Source organism: Hyperolius riggenbachi, chromosome 5 (assembly GCF_040937935.1).
Source record: "Hyperolius riggenbachi isolate aHypRig1 chromosome 5, aHypRig1.pri, whole genome shotgun sequence".
Taxonomy (NCBI): Eukaryota; Metazoa; Chordata; class Amphibia; order Anura; family Hyperoliidae; genus Hyperolius; species Hyperolius riggenbachi.
Genome location: NC_090650.1, coordinates 204,615,422 through 204,628,389, shown reverse-complemented (window position 1 = coordinate 204,628,389; position 12,968 = coordinate 204,615,422). Strand labels below are relative to the sequence as shown.

The following is a 12,968-nucleotide window of genomic DNA, read 5'->3' as shown; positions in this document are numbered from 1 at the left end:
ATGGGGCGCTCTACCATTTGACTGCAGTAAACTGAATTGATTGCATTTTACACAATCACACTGAAATCCATGAGGCCAGAATAACGACACATTTCAAAGAAAGAAATTGATGTACCAAGCTAGCAAAATGAATGAATCTAGGTTTTGCCATAAAATGTACATTTGGCATTTTTATTATAAAATGTCATTTTAAAACCCATGAATGATTTGAAGGGGTTGGGTGAACATTCCTTTTTTTATTATTAAATTTTATTTGCTCATGTTGTACAGGAAGTTCTATGCAACATTACATAAAATCAGTATAAGCAAAAACACAACAAACATCCATAAGGTGCTTGTCTGCAGTTATGTTTAAATAGTAGGTGATTAATACATATATACAATATTTTTGTGTAACCACTCAAACATAAATAAAACATTTATTTTTATTGCTACCTTTCTTAGCCAAATACCCATTTCATTTTCCCCTCAGTCACAACAGAGATGACAGCACTTGTATGGCCCAGGACAAAACTCGGGATCCAGCCTTCAGCTGCAGGGCACTCATCTGTGGCAGCTCGGAACACCAGAAACATATTCTGCTGATTGCTTGCCAAAATTTGAACCACTTCGCCTTGGTAGACATTAATCTCATCTTCTTTCACCGCTGTGTAATCACGTGTCACCAACATGGTGGAGATATGGCTACTGCTGCTATTTTCACTCTGGAGGTAGACCAGGAGAAAACCAAAAAGAGAATTATCTTTCATTTCAATGGTTCCAAGCGAGAAATGTCTATATAATAAAAGAAAATACTCTTTAATTTTACTTACAAAAATGTCAATCTTTAGCTGAACAGATGAACGTGGTTTATCAATAAGCTAGTAAAAACTATTCATTATTCGTTACGATGTACTCTATATCCATCTCTACCGTCTCTCTGTATGTATACTGTATGTATGTATAGAAAGTTATATATGGTCTAAGGTAATAAGAAATCAGAAAAAGGTAGATTCAGGTGAAGAGATGATAAAACTACGGCCTTCCAAACATCACATGACACATATGCACTGCAGTGACTGCGTTTACATTGCTGTTAGTATGGACCCGAATGCCCAATGATTCCCGATCCCATCAATATAAAGGGCTCTACTACTGGAAGAATCCAAATCCACATTTCTTAGCAGAGCTCTTGCATTAAAATAAACTAGTATAAGGTTTGAAGGACCCCTTTGCTGTTATCTGTAGATGCCCATTAAAGGTACATTTTTTTAGTGAGCGATTGTATATTCATTCAGATTGATCGTATTGCATGAAAACAGAGAAGCTGATGGCCCCAATTAATCCTGAATCATTGCATTATCAATTGTCCCCTTCATTGGCAGATTTTATCATAGATATAATCATAGCTGGTACATATAGCAAGTTCTTTAGTGGTGTGGGTCAACTAGATACAATCTTTTCTTTCAATCAAAAATATGATTGTTTACCAAAAATAGTACCAGTAGTGGGCACCTTGAGAAAGTCAATCCCCTAGGTTGCAGATAAAGTAACTACAGCATAGAGTTGCACAATGGAGGCTAACCCTAGACTAGTGTAAAGCCTGGTACACACTATGCAATCTCCCGTCAGATAGATGGGTCCAATAGATAATTTCCGACAGGTCTGATCATAAATCCGATCGGATCTGTCGGAAATTATCCATCGACCCATCTATCTGATGGGAAATTGCATGGTGTGTACCAGGCATAAGCCCAGTCACTGCAATCTGTTCTGAACTCTATTTATGACTTTGGTTCAAGCCAGCTAGACACATCCGATGCCCCCATTCCTTTTACATTCATTGCAGTACAGAGTAAACAATAAATCAACTTGATTAAATAGGTGCTGGGGAGTTTACAGCACGTTAGAAGTGTTAAAAATAATAAAAGTAAGTACATAGCCATGCTGCATACGTTATCTGTACTTTGGCATAGGAACCATCATACTGACTGCTATGGTACGCGGTATACAGGGGTGGAGGCTCGCAAGCCATGGACACTTCCAACCTGTTCCCTCCAATAGTGAGCTTATTGGTGCTCCTAGACCAAATCCCATAGCCTGCTGTCTGTCTCTCCTGCTCTTCACACCCCAGTAGTGACAGAGCTCACCTCTCTGAGCACCACATTGTGCAGTAGGTATACGGCTGCATAACTGTATCCAGAACCATACAGCGTGTAGGTAAAGTAGCAGATATAATGATGTAAGTGTATGGTTCCTGGCACATGCACACCCTGTATGATGTAAGGCCCCAAGTGGTGTGTCCTATCACAGTTGTGATAGAGAGTAGGGGCAAAAATCAGCAGACTATTGCAGGGGTACTATGAGTGCCAGGGATGTAGCACCGGAGGGGGCTCCCTGGTCAAATACATACTGAAGCGCTGCTGTTTCTCTGTGGAGCTGGGCGGAGCCTGGTAAAATATCAATAATGTAATATTAATATTTTACTGTAGACTTGGGGCCTGTTTCCACTAGAGCAGTGATGCGAATGCAGCTACCTCGCCGCATCGCATCACTTCCGCTTGCAGCCGTGTCACCTCTCGATGCGGAAGTAAATAGAGGAGATGGGACGCGATGCAGCCATGCGAGAATCTGCAGCATGCTGCCGATTATCGGATTGCTCCACAGCGCTAACCAGCACACAGTGGAAACTGTTCCATTGCCGTGCATCGGTTTTAGGACACCCGCGGTGCGATGCGGCTACATAGCAATGTAAAGGAAAAGGTCCCTTACCTGGCCTCTAGTCTCACACTAACTGCACCACCACCCCCCCCCCCCCCCGCCTTACACTAATCTCCTTTCCTGATGCCTACCTCCGCTCATAATTCCTTACATTAAACCACAACACCCAGACAACCAAAAGTAAATGACGTGAACAGTTATAAGGAGCCGAATGGTCATAGAGACTTAATATCTGATCACACTACCCCCAATGCTATCCCTTCTAATAGCCGATCAGCTTCTACTAGCCAATCGTCTATCTAGTATCGGGTGCACTGTAATTACATACTGTAATCAGGGGATGGCAAAAGATAGGGAATGTTATGTACTATTAACTGAAGCATTACTGGTCTCAGATGTGCCTTTCACCAAGCGCCAAAACCAGCATGTAGAAGGGAAAAAGCAGCCGAAATGAGCTCTTAGTGTGGCCCAATAGCTCACTGCGATTGCTGTAGTGTCTAAATGATGTACTATTGCGGGCTGCGCTACTGTATACGCATGAGAGGGTGAAGACAAGAGCAAGGCCAGGCCCAATGGAGTAGCTGGAAGGCAGTTACCCAGTCAACAGTTTGGCAGGCACAGGAAATCATTTAAAGTCATAATGGTGGATTTTTTACATAAATTAACCTCAATGGCACCAGGCACTAGTCATTTCTTCTGTTCAAATAGGCTGAGTGCCAGACTGAAGACAGCAGAGACACTAACTACAGAAAACAGTCTGATCTATACACTAATGTCTAACTTCTAAGGGTAACAAATCATTTTCATTTGCTCTACCATTTTCAAGAATATGCTAACAGGGTTGTGGAGTCGTAGCAATTTTTGGCTACCTGGAGTCAGATGATTTTTGTACAAACTCCACAGCCCTGTATGCTAATTCCTATTTCCTACATCAGAAGGCAGAAAGTGCTTACTCTATGAACTACAAAATAAATGTCCATAAAATCTGTTTGTGTTGGTTTTAGTTGCTATCATTGGAAACTGGGACTGTTGGGAAAACTGGAGTGATATAAATACTTTGTGCAACGTTTATATTCATACAGCTAATACAGACCCTAAAGAACTGACTGTGCAGTATGGGGTGAAAGTAATTTACCTCTTTCCAAAACCTCCATTATTAACACACATTTTTCACTCAGAATTATTTGTGAACATTAAAAGATACCTAACACTTCCTTCAAAATAAAGAAAAATCGGCTCTACATAGCATATGTTTACTACATATGATGGATGTGCTTCTTACTATAGCACCAGCAGCCAGTGCATATTTGTAGATAAATAACTCTTCTGCCATACTGCGTTCTGAGGTAAAGGACTTGCCTCTGCCTCCTTAATATTTCCAGCTGATTATGTGACTATTCGAGCAGCAGCATTGCAAATTCTCCTCACAACAGTCTACAGTCACTTCTTTAAACTACCGGTAATATTTGACAAAGTGAAGCTTAATAAACACATTTTCTCACAAGTCTCACATAAACAGTGCATCTTACCACCACAAGAAATAAAAAGCCTAGTTCATGCACATTTTTACAATTGTGTTTCATAGAAATGCAATCGCCAGGAACACTACGAATGGAAGACAACCCCCCCCCTCCAATCAAAGTCTCACCTCCCCTAGTGACTGCTACCAAAACTTTATATATTTTATAACTGCTAAAATAAAGAGTTTTAAAACATATTTTTAAATACATGTCTGAATATAAGACTGGCGACAATATACGCCATGGTCTATTAAGGTTCCAGAAGTACAAAGTTTTTGACATGCAAAAGGGTCAAAAATGTTATAAAGACCTTTTTTAAAACCATGGGTCTCTGCCTAAACAAGGTGAAAGATGGTGACTACAAGTGAAGACTTGATACAGCAGTGAATCTTCTCAGGGGTGATTAACATACAGTGCAGCCACAGCTCAGCAATGATGAACAAAATCTTATCAGATACATAAAGAAAAAAGTGCAGAACTCTAGCTCTACAGCTATTCTCAGTGTTGAGGCCTGTACCATGACAAAGAACAAAAACATTTTTATTCATGGCAGAATGTCAAGGCACCAAACCACTGTTCTGCAGTAATAATAAAAATAAAAAAAAAACTTAACTCACATTTGGGGGAAAAAAAGCACATGAGTAAATCCCAAGCGTTCTATGTTTTATTCAAAAAATAAACTCACGGGAGAACACAGATCACATTATGTTTTGCATTATGCAAATAGAGATTTTTACAGAATATTACGCTAGCAGTCGAGAAACGGTGATGGCATTGAGATGGAATGGAGAGCTAAAGCATAATAGAGTTAAACAGCAGGCCATTTGCCCAGAACATAACTGCAATTCTAAATATGAATGGATGAGACCAAACAATAACATTTAAGATCTATCTAGTCAAAGTCTTGAATTAAACAGAAATTCTGTAACAGAAACTAAAAAAAACGAATGTGTCAGTTTCAGTGGGAAGAAAAACGTTGTGATTCCCTACAGTGTAATACCGGCAGCAGTGCATGTACATGCCGCTGGATCATGGAGAGGGGGAGCCCCAGTGAGGATGAAGATAGAAGGATACAGACAGGAAGGAGTGTGCTGGCCGGACAGGTGAGTGCGCTCCACTGCCACTACTCGGGCCCCGGATGGCGCACCTGCTTTACAATTATTTTTTTCTTTACTGCGTTTCTGTGTGTCCAAGATTATTGCGGACTACACAGAAGTGCGGTCCGCTTCCTGCAACGGATCCCGCGGATCCGTTGCAGCATGACAAGCAGGGGAGTAACAATAGACCCTGCAAGGGATGAAGCCGCAGAGGGGCCCAGAAGCCGCAGGGGGCCCCGTGGGTGGAGAAGTTTCTTTTCCCTGTCCTGGATGAGAGACTGACAGCCAAGGGCACGGAGAGAAAAAAAAACAAAACTTTGTGCTCTCTGCACAATTGTTCTACTGACTGCCTCTGCTCAGCCACTGATAAGGAATCATACAAAAGTTTGCGGACAAAGATTTGTAGACAGTCCCTATTCAGTGTGCAGCAGGCTCTTGTGTACAGTGCCCAGCCCCCAACCTCTCTACCCCTTCCCTAATGCTGTGTACCAGGGGCGTCGCTAGCCCTATTCTGTCCTGGGGTGCCACGGATCTCCTGGCCGCCGCTGCCCCGCTCTGCTCCGCTGTCCCCGCTGCCATTCAGACCTCGATCAGCGCCGGGTGACCAGACTAGAGTGGGCGCTAGGACCTAGCGGACACCGCTGATATGCGGAAGTGACATCATTTCCGCATATATGTGCCCGGCGCCCGCTCTATCTGATCGGGTCGCCCGCTGATCCTGAGGTCTGATGCGGCAAGGTAGGTGGGGAGCGTGCCTGTCACTCACTACCTAACGGGGGTCCCTGTCACTCACTCACTACCTAACGGGGGTCCCTGCTGTCACTCACTACCTAACGGGGGTCCCTGCTGTCACTCACTACCTAACGGGGGTCCCTGCTGTCACTCACTATTTAACTGGGGGTCCCTGCTGTCACTCACTATTTAACTGGGGGTCCCTGCTGTCACTACCTAACGGGGGTCCCTGCTGTCACTCACTACCTAACGGGGGTCCCTGCTGTCACTCACTATTTAACTGGGGGTCCCTGCTGTCACTCACTACCTAATGGGAGTCCCTGCTGTCACTCACTACCTAACAGGGGTCCCTGCTGTCACTTACTACCTAACGGGGGTCCCTGCTGTCACTTGCTACCTAACGGGGGTCCCTGCTGTCACTCACTATTTAACTGGGGGTCCCTGCTGTCACTACCTAACGGGGGTCCCTGCTGTCACTCACTACCTAACGGGGGTCCCTGCTGTCACTCACTATTTAACTGGGGGTCCCTGCTGTCACTCACTTCCTAATGGGAGTCCCTGCTGTCACTCACTACCTAACAGGGATCCCTGCTGTCACTTACTACCTAACGGGGGTCCCTGCTGTCACTTGCTACCTAACGGGGGTCCCTGCTGTCACTCACTATTTAACTGGGGGTCCCTGCTGTCACTCACTTCCTAATGGGGGTCCCTGCTGTCACTCACTACCTAACGGCGGTCCCTGCTGTCACTCACTACCTAACGGGGGTCCCTGCTGTCACTCACTACCTAACGGGGGTCCCTGCTGTCACTCACTACCTAACGGGGGTCCCTGCTGTCACTCACTACCTAACGGGGGTCCCTGCTGTCACTCACTACCTAATGAGGGTCCCTGCTGTCACTCACTACCTAACGGGGGTCCCTGCTGTCACTCACTACCTAACGGGGGTCCCTGCTGTCACTCACTATCTAAACGGGGATCCCTGCTGTCACTCACTATCTAACTGGGGTCCCTGCTGTCACTCACTACCCAACTGGGGGTCCCTGCTGTCACTCACTACCCAACTGGGGGTCCCTGTCACTCACTACCTAACTGGGAGGTGCCCGTCACTACCTAACTGGGGGGTGCTTGTCACTACCTAAACTGGGGGCTCCTGTCACTGCCTACACTGGGGGGCTTCTGTCACTAACTGAACTGGGGGGCTCCTGTCACTACCTAAACTGGGGTACTCCTGGCGTTACCTTAACTAGGGGGCACCTGTCGCTACCTAAACTATCCAGGCCAGCCAGCCCAGCATCATCACCAGCCAACCAGCCCAGAATCACTATCAAAAAGGCCACAGCATCACCACCAGTAAGGCCAGCATTTACTTCAACCAGCCAAGCACAGCCCAGCATTACTGCCAGCCACCCCAGCCACAACATCGGCCACAGCATCACCGCCAGCCAGGCCACAGCATCACTGCCAGGCCTTTCAGCTCACACATCATCCCCAATCCAGCCAAAAACAGTATTGCCAGGTACAGCAGCCAGTAGAGGAGAATTCAGAAGCCAGGTGAGAGGTGTCTACCATATTAAGGGGGCATTCTGCCTATTTATGTGAAATGCTGTCTATTTATGTGCCTCATGACTGCTGAATGTGTCTTGTTGGGGGCCTCATGATTGCTGAATTTGTCTTGTTGGGTGCCTCATGATTTGTTGGGGGCCTCATGATTGCTGAATTTGTCTTGTTGGGGGCCTCATGATTTCTGAATTTGTCTTGATAGGGGCCTCATGATTGCTGAATTTGTCTTGTTGGGGGCCTCATGATTGCTAACTGCGAGACTATGGGAAAAGCTGAATCATCATCATATGAGACAATAGCATTAAACCTACTTTTTTAGCTCTTTAAAACAGAAAATAAAACTGGGAGGTTCTAAAAAAATGAATATATACTTTCGGGAGTAGGATGGATGAATTTTTTTATCTTTTCAGTTTTTCAACTTGGATTTTCCATAATGTTCATGTACGTGTTAAAACGTTTGTATAGTATTTAGTTTAAATTGCTGTTGTCACTTTGCGATAGATATGTGACTTGTGGGTTGCAGTTTGGGCCTCCAAAAAGTTTGCCACCACTGTCCTAATCTAATGTACAATTGGCCCCACCCATGGCCACGCCCACTCACTGCATGACCACGCCCATCTTTGCCGCACCTAGCCCCCACCTAGTGCCCCCCAGGTGCCACTGATCTCCAAGGACCCTAGGAACGCCCCTGCTGTGTACTGTAGTGATGCTGGAGGAGTCTGCAGAGCCAGTTCTGTTCCATCAGAGATGGACAGAGTGAGAGTAATAACCTGTGAGAACACTCGTCTGTCAGTTTTCTGCACACCATGTATCTCTGTATGTGTGAAAACATGCACGTCTCATCACATAAGCTAATGTAATTGATAGAGAAGATGTGTGCAGTGCTTCACTGCTGTCTGTTTTTATGTGTGCAGTAGACAACTGAATAACATTGGTTCACAGTTTACCTGTGCAGAAAGCGAGGTGGGGGGGGGGGAGGGATCAAAAGTTTCGCAGGGGGGGGGGGCCCAGTGATTTCTACTTACGCCCCTGATGACAAGTGTGAACGGCTGCTATGTATAACATAGGAGCAGTTCACTGTCCAGTTTGCAACGAGTGGAGAATGGAAAAAAAAATGTCCGTTCTCCGCTCTAGTGGGAACAGAGCCTAAAGGTGGCCACACACCATATAATTTTTTAAATATCTGTTCAATTCAAGAATAGCAATCAATTTTTCTGACTGATTGTAACAATACAAAAATCTGACCAATGTACCACAACACCTATGTTCAATTTTACCCCAATTATGTATAAAATAAATTGAAAGCTCAGAAAAAATTGATTGGAACTGTATATCAAGTAAGTGCCAATCTATCACACGCCATACAATTCTTGATAAAGTTGGTATGAAATTTGCAACATGTCCAATCTCTTCCCCCCCCCCCCCCCCCCAAAAAAAAAAACCAGAAATGCGTTCCGATTTATTGATCGAAAACATACAAAAGCTCTCAATTTTTCGAGACAGCTCGATCCCGATTGCAATTATCAAATTGGTGAAAAATAGGAGAGGGGGGGGGGGGGGGGGGCTGGGGTTGGTTTAGAATAATTTGCACACGTTTACACCCATCTGGTTTGCCCTATGAGAATTTTGAATGCACCTAATTTCTCCAAGACAGTGTCTTCAAGAGGTGGAAGTGAAATCTGTTCACTGGGGATATAATATATACATATGGTAAAATGTTTTCTTTATTTCCTTCTCTGGGTACAATTTTCGTAAATTGCAAGTTAGGATATTTCCCATGTGGGAATAGAGATTTTCCCATGTGGGAATAGAGACAGCAATAAAAATGTCAGAGGCCCTAACCTGCACACGAGAGGAATCGGCGCGGGAAACTTGGGCGCAGGACACAGCCGGTATATGGCTGATCCTGCTGCTGCACAAGTCCCAGCCGCGTTAAATACTATTCCCCCTCCAGGCCGCCATGGATAGTGGGGAATGAAATAATTCGGCTTCCAGCAATTGCTGGAAGCCGAATTATTGCGTTTTAAAAGTAACTTCAGCCAAAGTTACTCCCTATGCGCCCAAGTTTCCTGCGCTGGATTCACTGTGTTCGCTAACCTTTTCCCCACTCTATCCAGAACTAAGAGGAAAAAATTAGGTATTGCCATTTCAGAGGGCCAAAATGCATATCTACTTACTATATTTTATTGTTATTTATAAGACACTGACGTATTACGCAGAGTATTACAGAACAGAATTGATAATATTAAACTTTCGATTTAATAATTTCTGTTACTGAACACAACTGAATTGCCATCAATGAAGTCCCAAACTAATGTGGCATTTTAATAAAGACAAAATATATCCACTGAAACGTAAATTGGATCAAATGAACAGTCGTCGTCAAAACTTGTGATTCTCAGTTGATTTGATAAAGCAATCAAATCAAATAGAAAACATTTTTTTATCATCTTGCGCCACCAACATCAGGCCATTTAGGGGAGATGGAAACTAACTGATCTATCTGTAGGTTTTAGGGATGTAGTAGGACCAAAAAAATATAAGCTGAATAAACAAAGGGCATGCTAGTGCAGTACACTGCCAGAAATCACACCCAGGACTCTGACATCACAACTTACTGGTTGAGAGTGCTGTGTTTTTGTAGAGATGACATACACATTCCTACAACACTTATTATAGCTGACATTCTGTGGAATTTCAGTCAATTAAAAATTGTGTATTACATTGACTTTTCATTGTAACAACAATCGCTCCTTTGATTCACAGCCATGGCATATGAGTGATAAATACATACATGTATATCTTTATCTGTATAGTAATGAATGTTAGAAAATGAATGCTGATAACTTAAAGCTCAACTAAACACAAAATTGAATAAGGTACAGTTTTTAAAGCAATCATGTAAATTATAGGTATAACCTTTTTCCCATTGAGAAGACCTGCTTGCCTGCAGTTGTGCACCTATCCATACAGGCTACAAAATTCATATGTATACGCAAATATAAGATGTACATTTGTGCCAGGGTAAATGCACTATGATTTCTTTACTTCCAGCATAGCTTTTCCTTTCAGTAGTTGTTATAATCTACAAACTATGAACTTCTTATCGACATGTTTTGAACAAGTCCATTTCCACATGAGAGATTCTCAGGATTTCATTTATTTTCAAAAGCACTCCTCAAATGCTAGTAACACAGTCCAATTGCCAGAATAGTATGCATGTGAGTAGACAGGCTGGCATCTTTTTATAGGTCCTTTCTAATGTTCGATTTGAGGAGATAGGCTAAGCCAAAACTGTCAGCAAAAGATTCAGAGCCGTCACATTTTAAACATAATGTGACAGCAACACAGGAAGTAAAACATTTATAGTGTGTTTATTCTGGGATAAGTGAATGCATGTATATGCGTATATTGTAGTTTTTCACCATAGTGCTCCTTTAAAGGGATCCTAAAGCAAGAAGTATATGGAGGCTGCTATATTTATTTCCTTTTAACCTTCCTGGCGGTAAGCCCGAGCTGAGCTCGGGCTATGCCGCCAGAAGGCACCGCTCAGGCCGATTTGCATATTTTTTTTTTGCTACACGCAGCTAGCACTTTGCTAGCTGCGTGTGCAATGCGATCGCCGCCGCTACCCGCCGATCCGCCGCTATTCGTCACGCCGCGGCTGCCCCCCCCCCCCCCCCCCAGACCCCGTGCGCTGCCTGGCCAATCAGTGCCAGGCAGCGCTGTGGGGTGGATCGGAGTCCCCTTTGACGTCACGACGTCGGTGACGTCATCCCGCCCGTCGCCATGCCGACGGGGAAGCCCTCCAGGAGATCCCGTTCTTTGAACGGGATCTCCTGATCTCCGATCACCGGAGGCGATCGGAGGGGCTGGGGGGATGCCACTGAGCAGCGGCTATCATGTAGCGAGACCTTGTCTCGCTACATGAAAAAAAAAATAATAAAAAAAAATAGCTTTGCTGCCCCCTGGCGGATTTTGATAAACCGCCAGGAGGGTTAAGCAATACCAGTTGCCTGGCAGCCCTGCTGATCCTCTGCCGCTAATATTTTTTAGCCATAGGCCCTGAACAAGCATGCAGCAGAACAGGTGTTTCTGACATTGTCAGATATGAAAGATTAGCTTCATGCTTGTTTCTGGCATAATTCAGACACTACTGCATCCTAGTAGACCAGAAGGACTGCCAGGCAACTGGTATTGTATAAAAGAAAATAAAAACCCCATTGATGGAGTACAGAGGAAGTGTCCCTTCATCTCTACTCCACTAATATCGATTGGTTTTTGGACCCTTGACCTCGTGTTTTTGTGCCCTTACCTATCGGCTAATAAGTACCCTATATGTCATCCCAAATACTACTTTTTAACTTGGCCTTCTGTAACAAGGTACCCCTTTTGCCCCTAGTGGTGTGTTCCTAATAATTCTATTTGTTGTTTGTTTTTATTTGAATTTTTCTGATTCTGATGTTCTTACATTGTGAACTTTATGAATTGCTGCAATATTTTGTAATACTGTTTTCTGAAGCTTTCAAATAAAGAGATACTTGAAAACGAAATGTAAATAAACATGGGAACCTTCATATACTTCTCACTTCAGGTTCCCTTTAAGGACTCTATTGCCGTGCTAGATTCCTCACCACTGGCTTACTGCAAACTACAAGCTCTGCCTCCTCATGTAGATACATGGTTTCTACTGTCACACAGAGACTCTAGTGAATACAATCTAGCATTTACAGTTCTTCCTATTTTGGATGTCACATGGTCATACCTGATTTACTCAACCTCCATCTGAATCAAGAGAAGAGAGTATGTGAGCTGTACTGCAGTGGCAAGCACATCTGAACCATGAAATAGGTATTTTGGCCACCACTTACCATTCTGATTGCTATTAGAATTTGCCTAGTTCAATTTTGCATTTAGTTGGTTTATCAAATGTTTTTAGAATATCAACATGCTGTTCTTACATTAACCTCATACATATACTGTGATGGCATAGCTATAACAGCAGCATGACAAATTGCCCTCCTGTTAGTGTGTGTGTGTGTGTGTGTGTGTGTGTGTGTGTGTGTGTGTGTGTGTGTGTGTGTGTGTGTGTGTGTGTGTGTGTGTGTGTGTGTGTGTGTGTGTGTGTGTGTGTGTGTGTGTGTGTGTGTGTGTGTGTGTGTGTATGTATCAGGCTTTTGGATTATCAGCAGTATTGAACTTATTTCTATTCAGTACAGGGTGTGCTCAATTAAACTTAACACATAAGTATTATTTAAAAGTTATCAGACTGGAAATGAAGATATAACACATTAGTAATCTACATTGTATCTAGAAGATGTCAAGAAGGCAAAGAAGAGAATTTCAAAAGTTTCAGAA

The 12,968-nt window shown here is 43.7% G+C and overlaps 1 protein-coding gene across 4 annotated transcripts in view; it reads right to left on the bottom strand.

Moving 5' to 3' along the window:
• Window positions 1-206: 206 nt before the first annotated feature.
• Window positions 207-12,968, bottom strand: part of TRIO (trio Rho guanine nucleotide exchange factor) — a 322,942-nt gene continuing 310,180 nt past the window's right edge. For 3 of the 4 annotated variants that reach the window (XM_068236600.1, XM_068236602.1, XM_068236601.1), the window contains one exon: window positions 207-704. In XM_068236600.1, the coding sequence (XP_068092701.1) occupies window positions 441-704 (264 nt within the window). In that variant the 3' untranslated portion in view covers window positions 207-440. The remainder of the gene's footprint in view (window positions 705-12,968) is intronic. The other variant, XM_068236604.1, reaches the window with a different exon arrangement.